Below are 20,180 nucleotides of genomic sequence, written 5' to 3'. Positions count from 1 at the left end.
ATAAATGAGTAACATACATAACAAACCAGGGGCTGTGATGCACTCTGTCACATTTTGTTTCCTGGAAGGGCACTCCAAAGTGCACTTTATCCTCTTTTGTCCACTGGAAGCGCACTCCAGAGGGCACATCTCTGGTTATCACTGACAACAGCAGGCACACAAACACACACTCGCCCCTTGTTCCCTCACTCACACTTCAAAGTCTGTTACTTTGATGCTCACACTGCAGCTACAGCAAATGCATGCAAACACTCCCAGATTATGCATGCACCCTGCATTCACCCCAACCTCCCCCTCCCTCCCCCCTCCTTCCTGCATGGCTCTGTTATTATTGGTTCTGATAGGCTGGGAGCAATGCGGCACACAGCGGGCAGACCAGAGGGCTGCTGCTGCTGCTGCTGCTGCTGCTGTGGCCAGCGGTTTCTCATCCAATTGTATCCGGAGCCAGCTGCTGTTATGTAAAGGCACATGGCATCTGTGCACCCCCATCATCACCTCTTCCTCCTCCTCCTCCTCCTCCTCATCATGCTGCACCATCCCGCATCCCTCTGGCACCAAGCCCGACCAGGCCTCCTGCTGCTGCTGCTGCTGCTCCAGACACACTCAGCAGTTTCTCCAGAGAAGAAGAAGAAGAAGAAGAAAAAGAAGAAGAAGAAGAAGAAGAAGGAGAAGGAGAAGAAGAACTCTCTGCACCTGTCTGTCTGTATAATAATGAAATAAATATATAAAATATAATTATCAATAATAATAACAACAACAACAATAATAATATGTAGGAATTTGTTACTTTAAATTAAATTGCCTTTTTTAGTGTTTGACCATGACATTAAACTGATCATATGTCCTGTAAACTGTTTTTTAATGTTTATTAACCATCTTTTTTTCATTATTAGGTCCTAATATTCAGTGATCAGCAGCAGTTATGTAATACAGACAGTAATGTTTCCCTCTGTGTTTGCTCGCGCTGCCACCTCGTGGTCAAAACAGTCAACGTGATTCTAGTTTTAAAGAAAGAAATGATTGTAGTTCTGCCAGAAATGTAGAGGTGGAGGAAGTATTCAGATCCTTTACTCAAGTAAAAGTACCAATATAACATTGTAAAAATACTCTGTTACAAATAAAACTACAATCAGTTCCAATCAATTAATCAATCAAAGAGGGAACTACAACAAATTCTCATGTGTTGTAGTTACATTTTTGTAAATGATAAATAAATCATCTTGTATCCTTGTAAAAGTCCTGCATTGAAAATGATACTTAAGTAAAAGTATACAAGTATAATCAGGATCATGTAATGAAAGTATTAAAAGTAAAATTACTATCAATACCACAGTGTAAAAATACAAAATATAGTGAAGTAGAAAGTACTATATCTTCATCTGAAAGGCAGAGGAGCAGAAGTATAAAGCGGCAAAATACCAAAAGATTACTGTGAGCCAGTGGTAGAAGAAGTACTCAGATACTGGAAAATGTCCTGCATCTTGCTTGTTTTTGACACATAAAGAATTTCACCAATAATATTTAGATACATTTACCTGTTGTTTTACTTTTACCTGAGTATTTTCAGTCTGGTGCTACTTTTATTACTTCAGTAAGTATCTGAATACTTCTCCAACACTGCGAGAACAAAAGTATTTTAAAAGACTTAAATGAAAAGTTCATTTTGGGAAATCTGCAGAGATAAATGATCCAATCTGACGCAAAAACAACAATTTGTTTACTTCAATACAAATTTTCTTTCTTTATTAAAAGTAACATTAATTTACAAACTGAACGGAACTGAAGAGTTTTCATGGATTAAAAATAAATCTTGTTTACAATATTTTATCTGTCATTATAAAACTTCATAATGGTTTCCAAGGCTGTTTTTTTACATTAAATCTAAGATTATTATATAACATCCTTCATTTCAACACATTAAAGTACATCAGTTATTTTCAAACTGTAACAAACAAGACGAGCAGCAGAATCATCATCTGACAGAAAGTAACAGAAAAATACAGAAAGTAACTTTACTCCCGTTGTTGCCTCTGTGTGTGTGTGTGTGTGTGTGTGTGTGTGTGTGTGTTAATTTAGCTACCGCTAAAGGGATAGTTCACCCAAAATTGTCTGGGAGATTCTGCTGTGCTGTTTTCCTGTGAAACAGCGCCGCAGCGTTGCAACACAAGGGTGAGAAGATACTGGGTGTTGATTTAGTGGGTGATAAATTTGTGAACTATCCCTTTAAGCACAAACACAGAAACTTCAGTCACGCGGCTGGAATGATATTTTAGATCCAATTAAAAAAACAAAAAAAACAAAATAAAGCCTCAGAAACTGATCCTCCGACATTAAATGTCGAGCTCATGCAGTTAAAGTGGTTCTGGTTTGAAATGCTGTTGAAACGAGTTCTTAAAAAAATAATCTTTACGTCATTCTTGTCCTGAAGTGTCTGAGTCAGCAGAGATGTGTGTAAAGATTTACACATCACAACCCAAAACATGTCTGGATTATCTGCTGCAGCGACCCCAGACTGCAGGATCCCTGTGTGGCTGTTCGCACCAATAAAAGCACCGCAGGAGGAGCCTAAACCTTTCTTTCACTTTTGCAAGTACTCCTAAATATGTTTAAATATTAAAGGGATATTTCAGGTTTTTTGAAGTGTGGTTGTGTGAGATACTGATGTGGGAGAAATGGGGGTGTTAATAGATGCCCCGAGGCCCCAGCGAGGGTTAATCCGGCCCTGATGTAAAGGCATTGATTTTCTGTCAATAACTGGTGGTACTCAGTGAACACTGTCACACAGGGATCAGATCTGTGTTTTCAGGACGTCCTCCTCACTGCAGCCTCACGTCTCCTCTGCTGCGAGGACTCTGCATCTGTCCGTCCGCAGGAGGAACGACCTCCACGCTGTAGCTCACCCTCTTAGACTGAAGGATGCTGTAGCTGTTGTCGAAACACAGCACGTCTGCGCAAAATGAAGGCCAGAGGGAAACACTGTTAGCATCCTGCGGGATCTTAAAAATTCATAGTTCATTTTGCAGAGAGTTAGACGAGAAGAGTGAAACTCTTGCTCTACAGCCAGCAGCTGGTTAGCTTAGCTTAGCTTAGCTTAGCATAAAGAATAGAAACAGCTAGCCTGGCTCTGTCTGAAGGCAAAAAACAAAACAAAACAGCCTACCAAAACCTCGAAAACTTGCTAATTCATAAATTATATTTTCTTTGAAGAGGACAAGTTGTTTGGCATTGAGAAGAAAAAAACAAACACCCTGGTTTATGCTAAGCTAAGCTAAGCTAACTGTATTCTGCTAGCTTCTAAGGTAACAAAAACACAATGATTCTTATTTTCAGGTGATTATACACTAACAAAAACATCCTCATGAGTATTATAATAAAATTCTGCCAATAAATCGCTGTAAATCTGACGCACTGGTCCTTTAACTACTGAACTCAGGTGTGTGGTGACTCACAGACTCCGGCCTCGGGGCAGGTGAGGCAGCTGTCTTCAGGGACCAGGTGAGCGTTGTAGCGTTCGCTGGGCAGAACCTGCAGCATGTCGGCCATTTTCTGACTGCCGCCCGCTTTGGTCCGTCTGTACACGCCGAACCCGATATCTGCCCCGTCACTGGCAAACTGCCACCTGGGAAGATACCAGGCCAAAGATTATTTGATTTAATGAGCAAACTTTTCTACACTTTAAAGGTTTTAAAGAACCCAAACATTAAACGTGTTACAGCTGAGGTCTCTGAGATCTAAAACATGTTGTGGTGGATTTCTGAAACATGTCGTCAGTTTAAAATCAGCAAATTTCAAACCAACAAAACGAGATGGAAAAGACGGAAAACAGAAAATTATCATTAAATGTGTTTCAGCTCTAAAAACTATAAAAAGGCTGCTGGTTGTTTTGTAGAAACAACTTAGAAATAAACATGCTAACGAGAACCATAAAGGGTTCTTCAGCTTGTCCCGTAGGGAATGTCTTTTTGGTTTCTGATTGAACCTTTTATAAATGTTCCAAATCTTTCATAAGGTTCTACCTAGAACCCAACAGAAAGGGTTATGGGTTATTATCCTATGGGTGCTAACAAGAACCCAGTCTGGTGCTGTCATATAGAACAGACCATGGAGGCTCTGCCAACCCTTTTATATTAGAAGAATTTTATCTAGAACCCACCCATGAAGTTCTACTGAGAACCCTTTCATATTTTAACTGTTTTATCTAGAAACCACCCAGAGGGTTCTACTGGGAACCATTTTATATTGTGGTACAAAGAACCTTGAAAAAAAGAGCTCTTCAAGGAATTCAGTAACCCTCTCTGGGGTTCTATCCAGAATCTTTCCACCTTCTGTGTGTGCTAACAAAAAACCCACAACAGGGCTCTACTGAGAACCCTTCTATATTCCAATGATTCTATCTAGAATCCACCCAGGAACACTTATATTATGGTACAAAGAACCCTTGAGGAACTCTTTCTTCCAAAAAGGGTTCTTTTGATGAAAGCGGGTTCTTAATGGAACCCCTAGTCTTACAAAGAACTCTTGACAAGCTCTTTATTCATAAAACGATTCTTCAGAAGCAAATGGTTCTGGGTAGAACCTCAGGCCTCCAGAGAGAACCCTGTGGAACCTTTATTTCTAAGCGTGTACCTCAGGATGCTGCAGGGTGCTGTCACATCATATTCCAGCTGGAAGACGGAACCTCGGCTGATGGTCACACTGCTGTCGTACTGAACCTTCACCGAGTCCTGAATGTAGTACGACCGGGGAACCGTTCCACCGTACTTGATCTAAACAACAACAAAAACAATTCAGAAAACATCCATCACTTTATTCAGACAGATGTCATAACACTCCTGTCCTGTTCCGTTGATCTGTTCTTCACTCTCACCATGGTTCTGCAGCGAGGATCTCCATCTGGATCAGTCAGGGTTCCTCCGTAGACCACAGGGAGCTGCTCTGGATCAATATGTTTACGCAACACTTCCTGCCAGTTACCTAAAAACATGAATGTGATGTAAAAGTTCAGATAAACAGTCAGGTGATGCAGTTCTTAGTTTTTCAGAGACTGTTGGTTCTGTCCGTGGTTCTGAATCGACGGGTTTTTGCCCTCAATCAATCGTCTTTCTGATTTTACACCAAACGACATTTCAAGTGATTTGATTGTTGCAATGTTGGAATAAAATCATGAGAGTTTTACCCAAATCATGTGATGTGTTCAGGTTATCAACTAGAAGGATGTTGTGTATTTTCTAAGCAGTGTGGCAGGTTGTTTCCTGTTCACCTGGCTGATTCTTTTTCTTCTAGTCTTTTCTGTTTCACACTGGCATCTTTTGACCCTGGGTTTAGTCTGTTGTCAGGTTAAAGTCGAGGTTAGCCCACTCTGGGACGTGCCAGGATTGTTCCAGCGTGGAAGCTCTTTTAACTTTAAAGGCTAACAGCTCCTTTAACCTGCAGCTAACTGCAGTGTGATGATTAATATGGTGAGGAAGCTAACATTAGCATTTAGCTAAAAGCAGTGCTCTACCTGAGTACGGCCCTGCAGAGCTACTAGCATGACTGTAGAAAAGTTCTTACTTCCTAAAACGATGATCTTACGTCGCGTTTCCTCACACAGAAAGTGTTTGATGAGGTTGTAGGCCATGGGGAACATCCTGGGAGCTGCAGCACAGACAGAAAATCAACAAAGAATTATCATTAAACACGCAACCAAATCAGACCTGCAGAAAAATATCCACAGACATGCAGATCTGCTGAGGTACCTTTGATAAGAAAAACTCTCTTCAGCCCCTCTGGATAGTTTTCTTCAAACATGGTGAGAATCTGCAGGAGGAGGACAGACTGATGAGGAGCTGCAGGGATTTTAAACAGACATAAACGCGGTGATTATGACGCGAGACAAACCTCTCCGTAAGTCTCAATCGCAGGTTTCCAGACGTGTTTCAGTCCGAGTCCTTCACAGTCGTAGATCAGAGTGATGGCTTCAATGTTCTTCGCCAACTGAGACACAGAGGGACACGTTTTAGGAGAAGTTAGACAAGGAGAAAGGAGAGGGAAGGACAGGAGGAGAGGAAATGAGAAAAAAGAAGTGAGGAGAGGATACAAGAGGAAGAATGGAGAGGAGAGGAGGAAGCATGAGAAGAGAGGAGTCAAGTAAAGAGGAAACAAAAAGAGAGGAAAGGAGAAATTAGGGAAACAAATGAAAGGAGAGAAAGAGACAAGAGAGGAGAAGAAAGGAAAGGAAACAAGAGAAAATGGACTTGAAACAGGACAAGAGAGGAGGAGACAAGGAAGGAAAGAAAACAAGAGAAAAGCACACAAAACAGGGTAAGAGAGGAGGAAACAAGGGAGGAGAGGAAAGGAAACAAGAGAAAAGCACACAAAACAGGGTAAGAGAGGAGGAAACAAGGGAGGAGAGGAAAGGAAATGAGAGAGGAGAACATGAAACAGGACAAGAGAGGAGAAGAAAGGAAAGGAAACAAGAGAAAAGGACTTGAGACAGGACAAGAGAGGAAAGACGAAAGGAGACGAAAGGAAAAGAAAGGAGAGGAGAAGAAAGGAGAGAAGCAGACACAAAGACAGAGGAAAGGAGACATGTGTGACCTTCTCAGACTGTCTCTGACACTCCCTCCGCAGCATCTCAGTGTGTCTGATCTTCGTCTTCATGAAGTCCTGTTTGGTGGCCGACAGCAGGAGACCTTTAGGATCCAGAGGACCGATCACATCGTACCAGATGGGACTTCCTTCTCTGTCGTATCCACACATCCCTCCAGATACGAACTTCTCAATCACCTGATGAGGAGACGAAACAGACTTTCACCGTTTATCTGTTCATCCAGTGTTTAATTTAACTCCAGACTTCTGCCTGAAGTACCAACGTTCAAAAAAGAAATTCTGTTTCATATTCTCATTAATATCGTTTTTGAGAACCAACAAATACTTTTAAAAAACATAAACATTCAGTTTATTTATTGTCTTTTTGTAACTTGAAATATTTCTCCATCATAATCTTGCTGATGTTGTTCAGATCTTTTCTACGGTGGCCCTGAGAGCTCAACACACTCCAACTTAAGAAAACACATAAATACATAAATAAATAAAAAAAAACAAGCAAATTAAGAAAATATTTTCTCCAATTTTGTTCCCCTTTTTTGGTGGAACAAGAAGCAAGCTGCCAGATTTTGATGTTTTCTTAATCTGCAGTGTGTTGAGCTTTCAGGGCCACCGTACTTTTCCTTCATCATCCTTTAAATCGCCAAACATTGATTAAAGATGGTTGAAGGACAACTGTAAAACTCTGAGTCCAGTTACCAAAATAAAATAAAATCTAACTCCTCTTCCTCTCTCAGTATTTTTAAGTTTTCTAATGTGAAACAGAGCGTGTTCACCTCTGGAGGCTGCCAGTCAGATATGATGGCGTCTACGTTCAGCTTCCTCCTGAACTCCAGGTGCTGCACAGAGACAAAGAGACAGAGACACAGAGACACAGAGACAAAGAGACAAAGAGACACAGAGACACAGAGACACAGAGACAAAGAGACAAAGAGACACAGAGACACAGAGACACAGAGACAAAGAGACACCAGGAGTCAAAAACATTTTCACCGACCACATCCTGCAGCTCACAAGATTAATAACATGATTGATTTAATTAAAGGAAGTTTTCACCTTTCTGATCATGGCTTCAGCTTTCTGAATATTGAAGCTTCGGGCTGCAAAAAGAAAGAAAAAAATCCTCATATGATTTAAAGGGCCATTACACATATTTTAGCAGTGATGGACTGTAACTAAGTACATTTACAATACTCAAATACTGTACTAGAGTACAAATTTGAGGTACTTCAGTACATTGATTGGGTTCATTGAGACGTTGCAAAGTTGCAGAGTTTGGACAAAATTGGAAGGAATCCACAGGGATTGGTTGAATTTGCATGAACTGATGTGATCGCAGCTTCCTGCAGGGACTGACTGAAATACAGATCACTATTTTTCCTCTGCTGATCGTCACTGATTCAGACAGTTTGTCTGTTTTTTAGTCAAACGAGGTTAACAGTTAATGCAAATATTGAACCACAGTCAGTCACAGAGTCACCAATCGATCCAAAACCTCCCTGAACTCTGGATCACTAAACACAGAGAGTCAATGATCCGTCGCACAAAGTATCACCGCAGCCAGACTACGTGAGAAAAGACACGAAGATCACTGAAATTATTCTGATAATATGAAAATGACAAGATTTCCTCTCTACAACTGATTGAATCTGTACCTTTACGATAATAATAATAATAATAATAATAATAATAATAATAATAATAGTTTTATTTATGTAGCATCTGTAAAAACAAAGTGCTTTGACAGACAAAGCAAAAGAGCAGGAGGTAAAATATCAACAGAAAGAAAGAAAAACATGACAAAAAGAACAAATGAAAATCGGGGGAGGAGATGACAGAGACTAAACATGATGTCTAATCCACTGGTACCCAACCTGAGGTCCAGGTCCCCCTCAGGGGGCGCCAGAAATCACAGGATGTTCCCATGACCTTGTTTGTTCTGAGGTCCTCAAGAATCAGATTTGAACATGTTAATTAAAATCACAGTTTCAGGGTTTGCACACTTTTTCCAAAGTTAAACTGAAGTTCTTTTCTTGTGGTAAATAACATATTTTTATTAAAAATGATTATTTCACCTCTTCATCACATTAAATCAGATGTTATTGTGCTTTTATCGACCGAATTTATGTTTTGTGAGCGAAAGTTTCAAGTCGAGGGAAAAATCAACGATCACCTTTTAGATTTAGGCCTCGACTTTGGAGCAGCCAGGAGGGACCCCGTCCCCCGAGGATCTGAGGCTCATACAACTCAAGACCAGACCCAATAAAAAAATCATAAAATCACCTCCTTTATATGTTTTTTTAAAACCCTGTGCACTGTCTTATCATATATTGATGTTTTAAAAGATGGAGGCGTTCTTTTAATTCTCTGCAGGTTTACTGAGGTCACATTTCATACAGTGTAAAACAAACAGTGACTGTCGGATAAGACCTCTGAGTCGAAGTGGTTCAGGCTGAGTAAATATTACAATATATAACTTTCATGGTCACAGGGTCAGAGGGGTGAATATTATAGGAAATAAATTACTGATTAACCAGCAGAACGCTGCAAATCAGAGAAGAAATAACACATTGTTCTTCATGCGAATGAAAGTTAAATCATCCCCCTGTTTTCAGTCTTTATGCTGAGCTACACCAAACACCTGCTGGCTGTAGCTTCGTAGATAAACACACAGATGTGACTGTAGAATCAGTCTTCTCACCTAAGTCCTGGCAAGAAATCAAACATGCAACATGCAACAGCTATAACGTAACACTGTTCACCAGCAGCACAAACCTCCAAAATCATCCTGCACTTAAACTCAACACCTCTTTAACAGAACAAAAACTGAACACTGTGACCTTGATAGCTCGCTAAAAAAAAAAGTTCCATTGTTTCCTAGCTAGCTAAAAAAAAAAAAAGTTCTATCGTTTGCTAGCTAGCTAAAAAGTGAAAAATAACTTTTTTGTCAGTGTTGGTATGTAGGTGACATATAGCTTGATACATACGTAATAAAACATATAAACATCTATTTTTACCTATAGGAACTTTAAGAAGTTGTCAAGAAAGTGCAAAGCAGTGCAAAAATATGAAATGCACTTTTTAGAGTGTGTAGCTGAGGTTTTGTTTTAAAAGGAAACTAAACTAAAAGTTTGACAGAGTTTTACAGGAGTGGATGGAATCAAACAGGAAACGCTCCTGTGACAGGCGTCGATACCGAAGCCTTCAGCTCAGGTATTTCCTCTCAGTTCTTCACTGAAACTGACTGCAGCTTAAGAAACATGAGAACAGGTTTGTTTAAAGCTGCTTTCATCGTCTCAGAGTTCAGCAGAGAGCGAACGTAGCCTCAGGTGTGAACTCCCCCACAGTCACCTAAAACATTTTGAACAATCACAGCCGACACACACACACACACACACACACACACACACACACACACACACACACACACACACACAGCCTCTCTGAGTGTGTGTTTAGAGGAGAGTTAAGTGTGTGTTTCCCTCTCATCACTTGGTGACTTTCTCTCAGTCAGTGATGAAGTTAAATACTGTTCTCAGATCCTTAACTCAGATTAAATTACCAACACAATGTAAAGATACTCCATTATAAGTAAAAGTCCTGCCTTAAAGTAATTAAGTATTATCAGCATAATTTACTCTGAGTATCAGCAGTAAAAGTCCTCGTTCTGCAGTCACATGTGTCTAGAGTTTAGAGGTAAAAATTTGCTTTGGTTGAACTGACATGAGGTCACAATCTTAATCTTCTTAATCTGTAAAATCTAAAGGCTGTCAGCTCAATCAGTTTATGTGTAAAAAAAAGTAAAAGGTTTGCTAACTAGGAAAAAAGTTATACTGTTTGTTAGCCACCTAAAAGGTTTTAAAAAGTTACCTTTTAAGTAACATTGTTTGCTAGACAGCTAAAAAGTATTTTAAAAAACATGTCATATTGTTAGTTATATTCATTACACTATATTTAGAATATTGTCACCACTGTTCTGCACCGCTCTCTCCAAAGCCATCAGACTCCATTGGAAAAAACAATAATTTTACCTCGCAGGACACGGGAGTTGCTGGTGAATCTGAATGAACCCTTTAAAACACCAGAGTCACAAAACAACAAACCAACAAACAGATCGAGACAGTGGTTGTTCTGTGAGGTAAAATTACTGCTTTTGTCAAAGGAGTTTGGTTGAGCAAGAGAGAGAGTGATATTTGGTTTATGTAACGGCGGTTTCCCATCAGAAAAGACTATCTGACCGCGAGGTAAAGTGGTGAAAATAATCCAAATATACACTTAAACCCCACTTCAAATAATGTGAGCTATCCCTTTAACCCAGATCAGACTGTGGTTATACTGGGCAGCTCCCAGGTGTGAATGGGATTAGGGCGTTTCTGCTCTCAGTGAAACTCCTCTGAATAAATAAAAAGGAGCAAACGGGTAATTAAAGCTGGCAGGCAAATGTAGGGAGGGAAAAAGTGCAATATTTCCCTTGAAAATCAATGGAGGAAGGATAATAAAGGGTCATATAAGAGATAAGAAGCCTAAAGTCTTTATTCAAACAGAAAAAAAAGTTGACCTTTAAGTTTCATTTCTTTGATTTGTGCCTTTGGTATTATTCTAGTTGTCTTTAAACTGTAATCACATGTCGAATCTCGTGTGTCTGTCTGTCCATCTTTGGACCTGCTGTCTGTTCCTTTTTTCTTAATATTTGTATTAAAGGAGTCACCTTGTACCTGAACGGCTCCCTGTGTGACTGTTGTTTTGCCTGCATCATAAACCCACACAGACAAAATGTTAAATACTACAGTGAGAGCAGGTTTTAGCGCGTGTGTGTGTGTGTGTGTGTGTGTGTGTGTGTGTGTGTGTGTGTGTGTGTGTGTGTGTGTGTGTGTGCGCGCAGGGCTGCAGGTCTCACCTCGCAGCCAGCGGAGGAGGTAGTGGTCGTGTTGTGCAGGCAGGTCTGGGAGGATGTCCTGGATCCTCCCCCGAAACTGGAGGCAGAGAATCAGAAGGAACATCAACATCAACATTACAAAAAAAAAAAAAAAAAAAGCAACTTTATTATTTAAGAAGAAAGATGAATTAAATCTAAGATTAGTTTGCATCAGAGTTTAGCAAAAACAGGTTTAAAATGAGTAAATTAATTTTAAATCTGAATTTAAAATTAAGCTGAGCTGCTAATCTCAGTTTAGTAAATCTAAGTTTAGTGATTTAAACCAAAAAATTAAATGGATGTCTGCTTACCCAGATTTAAGTTATACATAAAAAATTAATCATGATACCATTCTCGTGTCTGCACAGTAAATATGAAGCCAAACAAGTTAGCTTAGCTTAGCATAAAGACTGTAAACAGGTGGAAACAGCTAGCCTGTCTCTGTCCAAAGGAAATAAAATCCACCGCCTTCATTGAGCTCCAAAACTCTCTGATTAAAATGTTTGATAATTCTTTATTTAATGTTGTGATTAATTTTTATACCTTTATTATTTCTGTGATTTTGACAAATGTGACGTCAAGGAAAAATCAATTCTTACAATTGAACCATGATGTAAAAAAACTGAATGATACGATGTGAAAAACAATGGATGGTTTGTCTCCAGTCAGATATCATAAGGACAGATGTTAACAGCTGTGTATCAGCTGAAGGTCAGGTTAAAGGTTAAAGGTCAGGCGCTCGTCTCTGAGGGAGAAGTTAGAAACACGTCTGCAGGATAAACTGATCAATAAACCTGTGAAAGAACGACTTCGATTGATTCTTTTATTCATTAAGTTTCACACGAACGTGAACAAACAGAAGATTAAAAACAAATTGACAGGAATGTTTTCACTCTCCAATGTTGGTATCAGCAAAAATTCAGCAGATTTGATTTTTTTTTTAAAATGAGCAGGAAGAAGAAGAAATCCTACCCTCCATTTTTATAATTCATGGATAAAACTCTCTGAAACACTTGAATATTTCTTCTTTTTGCCCCAATTTACACGAAACCCAACTCAATCAAATGTAAATATTCATATTCAACACAAGAAGAACAAATAAGAAGAATAAAATAAACAAATGAAAATGAACGTAACATCCTGTGTCCAAAAAATCTCAACCAGTAAATAATAATAAATTCAGATTGTTGTTTGACAGTCGGGTAAGAAGTACAAAATCTCCTGTAGAAATGTGATGAAGTACAAAATAGAATAAAATGGAAACACTACAGAAGCTTCAAACATTTATATTAATAATATTCTTTCTTTGAACCACGGAGGTAAAAATCTCAGTTACAATGAGAAGTGAAGTCTGTGAGGACACAGGAGACAACTGCAGTTACCATGGAGTCAACGTGTCTCCACAACAAAAACAACCAGAGACACAATCAATGCCTAAAATGACAGGAATTATATTGATTTAAATGAATATATTTATTATTTACCTCAGTTAAGATTTCATCCTGCCGCTGGCTCAGGTCTCCAACTCGTCCACTCATGTCTCCGTCTGTCTCCGTCTGTCTCTGTGTGTCTGTCAGAGTCTGAGTGTGAATGAAGTGAAGTGGAGGGAAGAGAAGGGAGACGAGTAAACACCACGCCTCCTCACACACACACACACACACACACACACACACACACACTCAGAGACGGACTTTAGTCACCCTCGAGCTGCAGGATCTTTATTGCGACACTCACACACACTCTCACACACACACACACACACACACACACTCTCACACACACACACACTCTCACACACACACACACACACTCTCACACACATAGACACTCTGTCACTCCATGAATCATATTTGTTTATTTTCTATCATTATCTGAATTTTTTTTTTTCAATTTTACATGTGTAGAAATTAAAAACAAAACAAAGAAATGAAATAAAGTAAAGTAAAATAAAGTTGTATGAGGTCATCAGCAGTCATGTGACAAAACAACCAGATGATGTTTTTATTCTAATTTATTCTGAAAAGTTTTTTTTTTAAATTATTGCTGACAATGCGTCACCGTTTTAATGCTGTTTAAACCACGTAAAGCATTTTCTAACATTGTTTTGAGAAGTGCTGTATATATTAGTATAAGTTTATTATTATTATTACTATATTATTATTAAAATATTGCAGAATTTCGATTTTGCAAACCTGAACTAACCTTTTAAAACAACGTCACACAAACATGCTCTCTTTAATGCCCCTAAAACAAGATTAAACGTGTTAAATGGTTCATTAATACTTTCTGTGTCAGAGGTTTTAGTAGTTTTAAGTCACATAAGGACATTTTCAGTGTAAACCAGAGATCAGGACTGTTGCACCATGAACGCATCGTGACTTTCGGCACACTGACTCATAACCTACAGCTGGCGCCCTGTTTGTTTTCACCACTGCGATCGAGGCGGCAACTCCTGTGTTCTCTGAGGTAAAATCACTGTTTTTTCCAGTGGACTTTGGTTGGTTTGGAGAACAGTCATGTTTATCTTATATAACAATATGACTTTTGATCAACGGATCAGAAATGTAATTTACATTTTAAAATTCTTCTGAGAAGGAGACTAAAGGATGTGACATAGTTTGATATGACGGCTGATGAGCTGTGTTTGAAGTTTTGTGTTTTTTTCTTCGGACACGGCGGCGCTGCAGGCGGTCGAGAGAGGAGAGAAAAACAAATACTGGCAGACTTAATGATTCTGCATTTCAGTTGGATTCTTGCAATTAAAATCTAATTTTAACTGATTTTCAATTTAATATTGAAGTTGTGATGCTCTTGTGACGCTGGCCCGTCTCACTGCTGCCAAACTCCATTCACATTTTGCTCAATTTAACCGTTACAAACATCCGCTCCTTCTACAAGATTATTAATGATTTATTATGAGTGAACAGACACTAACTCATTCGGCAGGTATTCTGTATTAATTTGAACTCTAATTATCCTGAAACAGGCAGACGATAACAGTAAAAGAAATTTAAAACCTGCAGCGCTGACGTCAGAGAAGAGAGTATTTCAACTCAGCATGTTTCCTTCATCTCTGATGATGTGTGATGGTAAATTTATCATTTATTACAGTAAATATTTTACAGATTTATCCTTTAATCTAAATCTGCAAAGTCACAAAAGTTATTAAAGAAATGTTTTAGAGTAAAAAAGAATAATAACGCCCTCTGAAACACAGTGGTGATAGTAAATTACCTCAAAACTCTAGAGTACAGTACTTTAGTTGCATGAAAAAAAAATGTCAATATGAAGATCTCTGTATTTTTTTAAAACAGAAAAATAAAAATCTAAAGGTCTTTGTATTAAAAAAAAAAGAGCACAAATCAAATTAATGGAATAAATCAAAACAAAAATGACAAAAAACATTTGTCATAAAACTCATTTTATTCTTTAAATACAGGAGCTACTCAGAAACCGATCAGGACCCAGATACCAGGTTCACCAAATAAAGCTGGTGTTTATGAATAAATAGATGATTTTTACACAAAACAAAATGTCAGAAACAACCTGAAAGCAGAAATTTAGTCATTCTGACAAAAAAAAAAAATGCACAAAATAATGACGACTGCCCTGAAAAAACAAAAACAAAAAATTAAAAATCAACCCTGGAGGAAACAAAACTCGATCGTCCCGTCTGCAGCGCTCCAAAGTCCATGTGATGAAAATAACGTGGCGTGTTCTTCGTGGAGCTCAATCAGAAAGTGTCTGGAGGTTATTTGCACAGCGGGTGAAACACGCTGACTTTTGACCATTTTCCCGCCAAAATAAAATCAGAAAATGATTTAACCCGCCGCCGCTGCCAGACGGAGAAGAGAAACTGAAACGTTATAAATGTTCAAGTGTCACAACCAATTTTCAGACCTTAAAACTCACTTCCACATTCAAACAGAAACATGAACGAGCTGCCGGACGTGTCCTTAAATAAACAGAAACTCTTTCAGTGATTTTCAAAATAAAAATCCTAACGCAGCTTTGAGCCAAATGCTGCTAACGTCAACAAGATCCAGAGCAGGAATAATGTTCTCTCTGTCTGCAGACGTTAGCAACAAACGTTAGCACAATTTAGCATTCATAAGCAGTATATAAACATTTAATGAATGTTTATAACACATTATAATGCAGTTGTAAGCAGATATTCATGTTTGTTCATGTTTTTATCAACAGTCTGTGGACACCCATTACTTTTTTAATTTTAAAAGAAATAAAAAGCCAAATTTTCTGATTTCAGAGTTTTAAATGTGAATATTTTCTGGTTTCTTTGCTCCTTTATGACAGTAAACTGATGATGATGTGATCTGTATCTGCATAAGTTCTCCAGATTGAGGTACAGATGTGATTTATACTCACCTAGAGTCTGAACACGGAAACCAAAGTACCTCCAGATGTGGTCTGGAAGGTCTGATCACGCAACATTCACACCTTACATCTTTATCAGGAAACAGATCACACTTTAACACCAGGTGTAAACGAGGTGTTCACGTCCGAGACGACCTCTGTTGTCTCTCCACCTTTTTTTAAGACACATAAAAGATTAAAACATGTTTTATGTTGTCAAACAAAAAAAAAAAAACATTTTAAGCTGCGTTAACATGATCTTATTTCAGGCGTCTAACCAAAAACACGTAGCCGGACCTCCCGCCACAGCGCCCAATGTCCTGCCTTGTTTATATTTCTTTAGACCAATCAAAAACGTCTTGGGCGGAGCTAAAGGCCAGGATGCAGCAGACAGGGAACTTGTTTTGGTGGAACATGGAGCAACAGCTCTGGTAGAAAAGCTAACAGCTGTTAGCATCCCAGGTGCTAATTTGCTGTTTTCAGTGTGTGGGCTGCAGCTCGGAGGATGTTCTTGTTTCCTGGGGACTTAGAAAATGTCGATACCGGACGCCACAATGCTGCTTGAAACAAGTGCAGCACTAAAAAAAAACACCGCTGTAATAATTTAAAATATGTCTCCATCCTGTATAGTAATAAACTCTTAAACATTACCTTATATCTGCTTATAACTGCATTATAATGTGGTTTATTTAATGTTTATATTCTGCAGCTCAAACCAAAATCAAACTTACACTTTTACACCCACCAAGAAAGTAGTTCCTGCATGAAACTGCTCACAACAACTTCTGTGGATTATCTTTTAAAATTTAAAAGCCAAGTGACGTCTAGTTCCATGCATCTCTACGGCCGGTATCTCCAAAACTCTGTACTTTTGACACTGTATTTTTGATTTTAAGGTGAACTGCCCCTTTAAAATCAAAGCGGTGGACTGAGCGAGATCTCTAGAGCTGCTAGTGTGGCAAGAATTAAAAGAGTCAGTTGTGGCTGGTGGCCTCTGTGGTGTTTACTGAACATGTGATGCAGGAGCAGGAAACTCAGGTGACATGAAATCATCAGGTCAACGTTTTCCGTGAGAAGAAATTAAAGCAGCCTGTCAGTCGAAAAACTGGGCGAAATGAAACAAATATCAGAACGTCCTCTGTTCACTTCAACATTTAACTTTTACCTGCTTTGTGAAAACATACTGATGAGCTCAGATTAAGCTCTTTAGTTAAACCACAACTCATCTTCATAATGCAATAAACTGATAGATGAAGTTTAAAGCTCCTCCTGGAGGTGCATTCACTCGTTTTATACGATGAAAAGATAAAAATGTTTTGTCGATTATTTAAATTCAGATTTATTAATGAGCAGCGGCCACTAAATATCAAATCTCTGAGCGTTAAGACATTTTGAAAATCAACGTAAGAAATAAATCATCTGTATTAACATGTTGGGTTGTAAAGCTGCTTTTATTTTGTCTTCAGATTTTTTTTTTGTTTGTTTGTTTTTTTACACCTTGACCTGCACATTCATCTTCAAGCAATGCATTTAGGGAGTCAATATTTTCCACTTTATGACAAAATGATGGATTAGATTTGTTTATTCCTGGAATTAAATGTAGAATTAGTGTTTTTTTTCTTCCTCTCAGTGCACAAGGAACGCGCTACACGAACTGCAAAATTAAAGTAGCCTATGTCCTATCAAAAATATGAACTCTTATTCTGTTTCTTAAAACTTTTATACCAATGATTCCAAAAATAATTCTTCATTATTTAAAAACAAAACAAAACAAAACAAAAGTCTCTATGCACACAGTTCATCTTTTGTACATTTGGACAAAGCCGACATGCTAACCTGGCCTGCTAACAGAGTTTTTGTTAACCTCAGCGCTCGTACGAAGACGCCGGCAGCTCTGATCTCGCTTTAGATTTTTTGTGGAAAAGAAGAGAAGCTGGTGAAGAAAAAAAAATAAAGGAGAGACGTTTTATCAACCTGCTAAAAACCTGCACACAACACTTTTCTGTACACGAACACACTGAAAAACCTCAGCTGTTTGTTGTTTTAATGGTTCTAAAGTGCCTTAAAGCTGCTGTGAAAATACGTTAAATTAATTCAAAACACCAAACAGGTCTGACGCTTTTCATCGTGTGGTAAAATACTGTGTGGAGACGACCGCTGCCGAGCTCAGATCGCCTACAGCGGATGCTTTTATTTTACATATTTGTTCAATATTTTGGGAAATCTGCTTATTCGCTTTTCTTGCACAATTTGTACAAACACCAAAGCATGAAATCAACAAACTGTTGCAGGTAGAGTGATTTTTCAGGGACTGTCTGTTACCCCGAACTCCCAATAATCAGAAAAATGACCCATTTGTCCGACGGCTCGTGTTGATTTCACACGACCTGCAGTAACACCCTGACTGAGTTCACGCTCCGCCCCCAACCCACAATTTCTGTCAATCAAAAAAAGTATTCAAAAGTTGAATTTTAGTGAAATTAAAGTTTGCAGAAGAGAATCAGCAAACTCTCCTGTTCTTTTGCGCTGACAGATTAATTGATGATGATGAAAATAATTGTAGAACCAATAATGTCTTTAGAAAATTATGGTAGCTAAAAAAAATAACTAAGACACTTAAAACCACTCGCTGTATGTTAGGAAGTGTAACTCTTGGCAAGAAAAGTGAATAAACATATTTACCAAAATGTCAAACTATTCATTTTAAAGTTTTCAACAAGCCTGTACATTTATAACGGCTAAATCTTAATGATAAATAAAAGGTGAGAGATGATTTGCAAAATGCTTAAAGAGCCATAAAATGTGATGCAAAGATCCCATCAGCTGTGCAAAATCTGATCATTTAACTGAGACTCAAAAAAAAAAAAAATGAAGCAGACACATAAAATCACTGGTGTCTGACAGCGAGAGCCGGGAAACACCGGTCAGCTGTGAAACTCACAAACTCACAGCTGATCCGTCAAAAACCGAACGAACCAAGAACGCTGAGACGATCAAAGTGTATCAGGAGCATCTTGGCCCGGACCAAAGGTAATAAAAACAACGGCAAAGAGTCATCCTGGGTTTTTAAATGAACTTGAGCTTCATCCGAGAGAAGATGTTACTTTATCATCCAACCCTGATCATCATCTCCACGACACACCGATCACATCCACCGTTTAGATTAATAACTTGTGAATGAAGAGGCGGCTGATCGACACAAACCTGTTACTGACACACAACGGACCTCGTGCAAGAAACATCTGAACATCTGAACATCTGAACATGAACAGATTTGATCACAAGTGTCAGTTACGACTGGTTTAAGAGATTTTGTGGCACTCACCAACTTTCTCATATTTATAATTTTCTTGGAAAAGATTCATGAGTGATCCAGACGGTTGTACAAATCACGTACAGCAGGGGACTTTTATTTAAATTTAAAATAATCATAATGTCTTAATCTGAAATATACAGGAGTTTAAATATGATGCCAAAAACTACCAACAGCTTATCACCATCATCATGGCTGCCAATTTACTGCAAGCGTGGACAACTTCATCTAATTTTTTTGGAAATTTAGCTGCCTTACGCTGGTCTCTGTTCAGGTAAACATGTCATCTTTCCCACCAGACTTTTTTTTTTTAGCTTCAAACTTCATGTCAGAACATTTATTCACCTTCTTAACTTTCTTTATTTCCATCACAGTGCGGCTCTGCTGTCATGACAACTGATTCACATCCTCTGATACAACTACTGCCACCGATGACGTTTTCATCTTTTTACCCTTTGGCAACATTTCTGAAAATGAAAGTTTCTCACAAAGAAGAACAGGTCGACTTGCATGGAAATTTGGGGGCGTTTCTCAGGGTTGGGCCTTTAGAAGAATTTTTTTTGGTTATCTGTGATTTGCAGGGGCAAATTTGTCATTTTATTCCGCTGAATTGATGGTCTTCCTCCAAAGAACGAGTGAGAGCCGCTGCTAAAGCAACAGACGGCAGTGTGAGCCTGATGATTTCCACTCAGGATCAGGGCTGAGGATTTGGTGAAAAAGTCAATTATTTTGACTGAAACTGCGATTTGCGATACGATTAGAGGAAATGATCAGTTTTGCACCACAATTTTAATGTCCACTGGAAAAAAAAAACGTTGATGTGATATTTATTGAGGTCTGAAACAAACAAACATGTTTTCCTTCATCTGGAGAACAAGACCTCATCTCTGCAGCACTACAGCACCTCATTAAAATGTTCTCACTCATTTTTCCTTGGTTCTGGTTCTGCGATTTGGCTATTGCACTTTGCAACTGTGATTAACTGTGCAG

At 38.6% G+C, this 20,180-nt stretch overlaps 1 protein-coding gene across 1 annotated transcript; it reads right to left on the bottom strand.

Moving 5' to 3' along the window:
• Window positions 1-2,576: 2,576 nt before the first annotated feature.
• sec14l7 (SEC14-like lipid binding 7) lies at window positions 2,577-13,097 on the bottom strand. The gene is made up of 12 exons (XM_084745546.1): window positions 12,988-13,097; window positions 11,486-11,561; window positions 7,645-7,688; window positions 7,365-7,427; window positions 6,580-6,768; window positions 5,881-5,976; window positions 5,739-5,799; window positions 5,554-5,637; window positions 4,868-4,974; window positions 4,627-4,766; window positions 3,450-3,619; window positions 2,577-2,947 (listed from the first exon to the last, which is right to left on the bottom strand). The coding sequence occupies exons 1-12, from the start codon at window positions 13,039-13,041 to the stop codon at window positions 2,817-2,819; spliced, it is 1,215 nt and encodes a 404-aa protein (XP_084601672.1). The 5' UTR covers window positions 13,042-13,097; the 3' UTR covers window positions 2,577-2,816.
• Between the last annotated feature and the right edge of the window lie 7,083 nt (window positions 13,098-20,180).

The sequence above is a fragment of the Lutjanus erythropterus genome, chromosome 20, assembly GCF_056507025.1.
Source record: "Lutjanus erythropterus isolate fLutEry1 chromosome 20, fLutEry1.hap2, whole genome shotgun sequence".
Taxonomy (NCBI): Eukaryota; Metazoa; Chordata; class Actinopteri; order Lutjaniformes; family Lutjanidae; genus Lutjanus; species Lutjanus erythropterus.
Note: the sequence above shows the minus strand (reverse complement) of the source record. Positions and strands in the feature narration are given on the sequence as shown.

What these genes read in the sequence shown, in the direction of transcription:
- sec14l7 (XM_084745546.1), bottom strand. Translation starts at nt 13,041, where the DNA reads ATGAGTGGACGAGTTGGAGACCTGAGCCAGCGGCAGGATGAAATCTTA. An exon ending in GTCAGAGACAGTCTGAGAAG is followed by an intron (nt 5,977 to 6,579) that starts GTCACACATGTC and finishes TCTGTGTCTCAG; the next exon opens with TTGGCGAAGAACATTGAAGC. An exon ending in ATCCTCGCTGCAGAACCATG is followed by an intron (nt 4,767 to 4,867) that starts GTGAGAGTGAAG and finishes GTTGTTGTTTAG; the next exon opens with ATCAAGTACGGTGGAACGGT.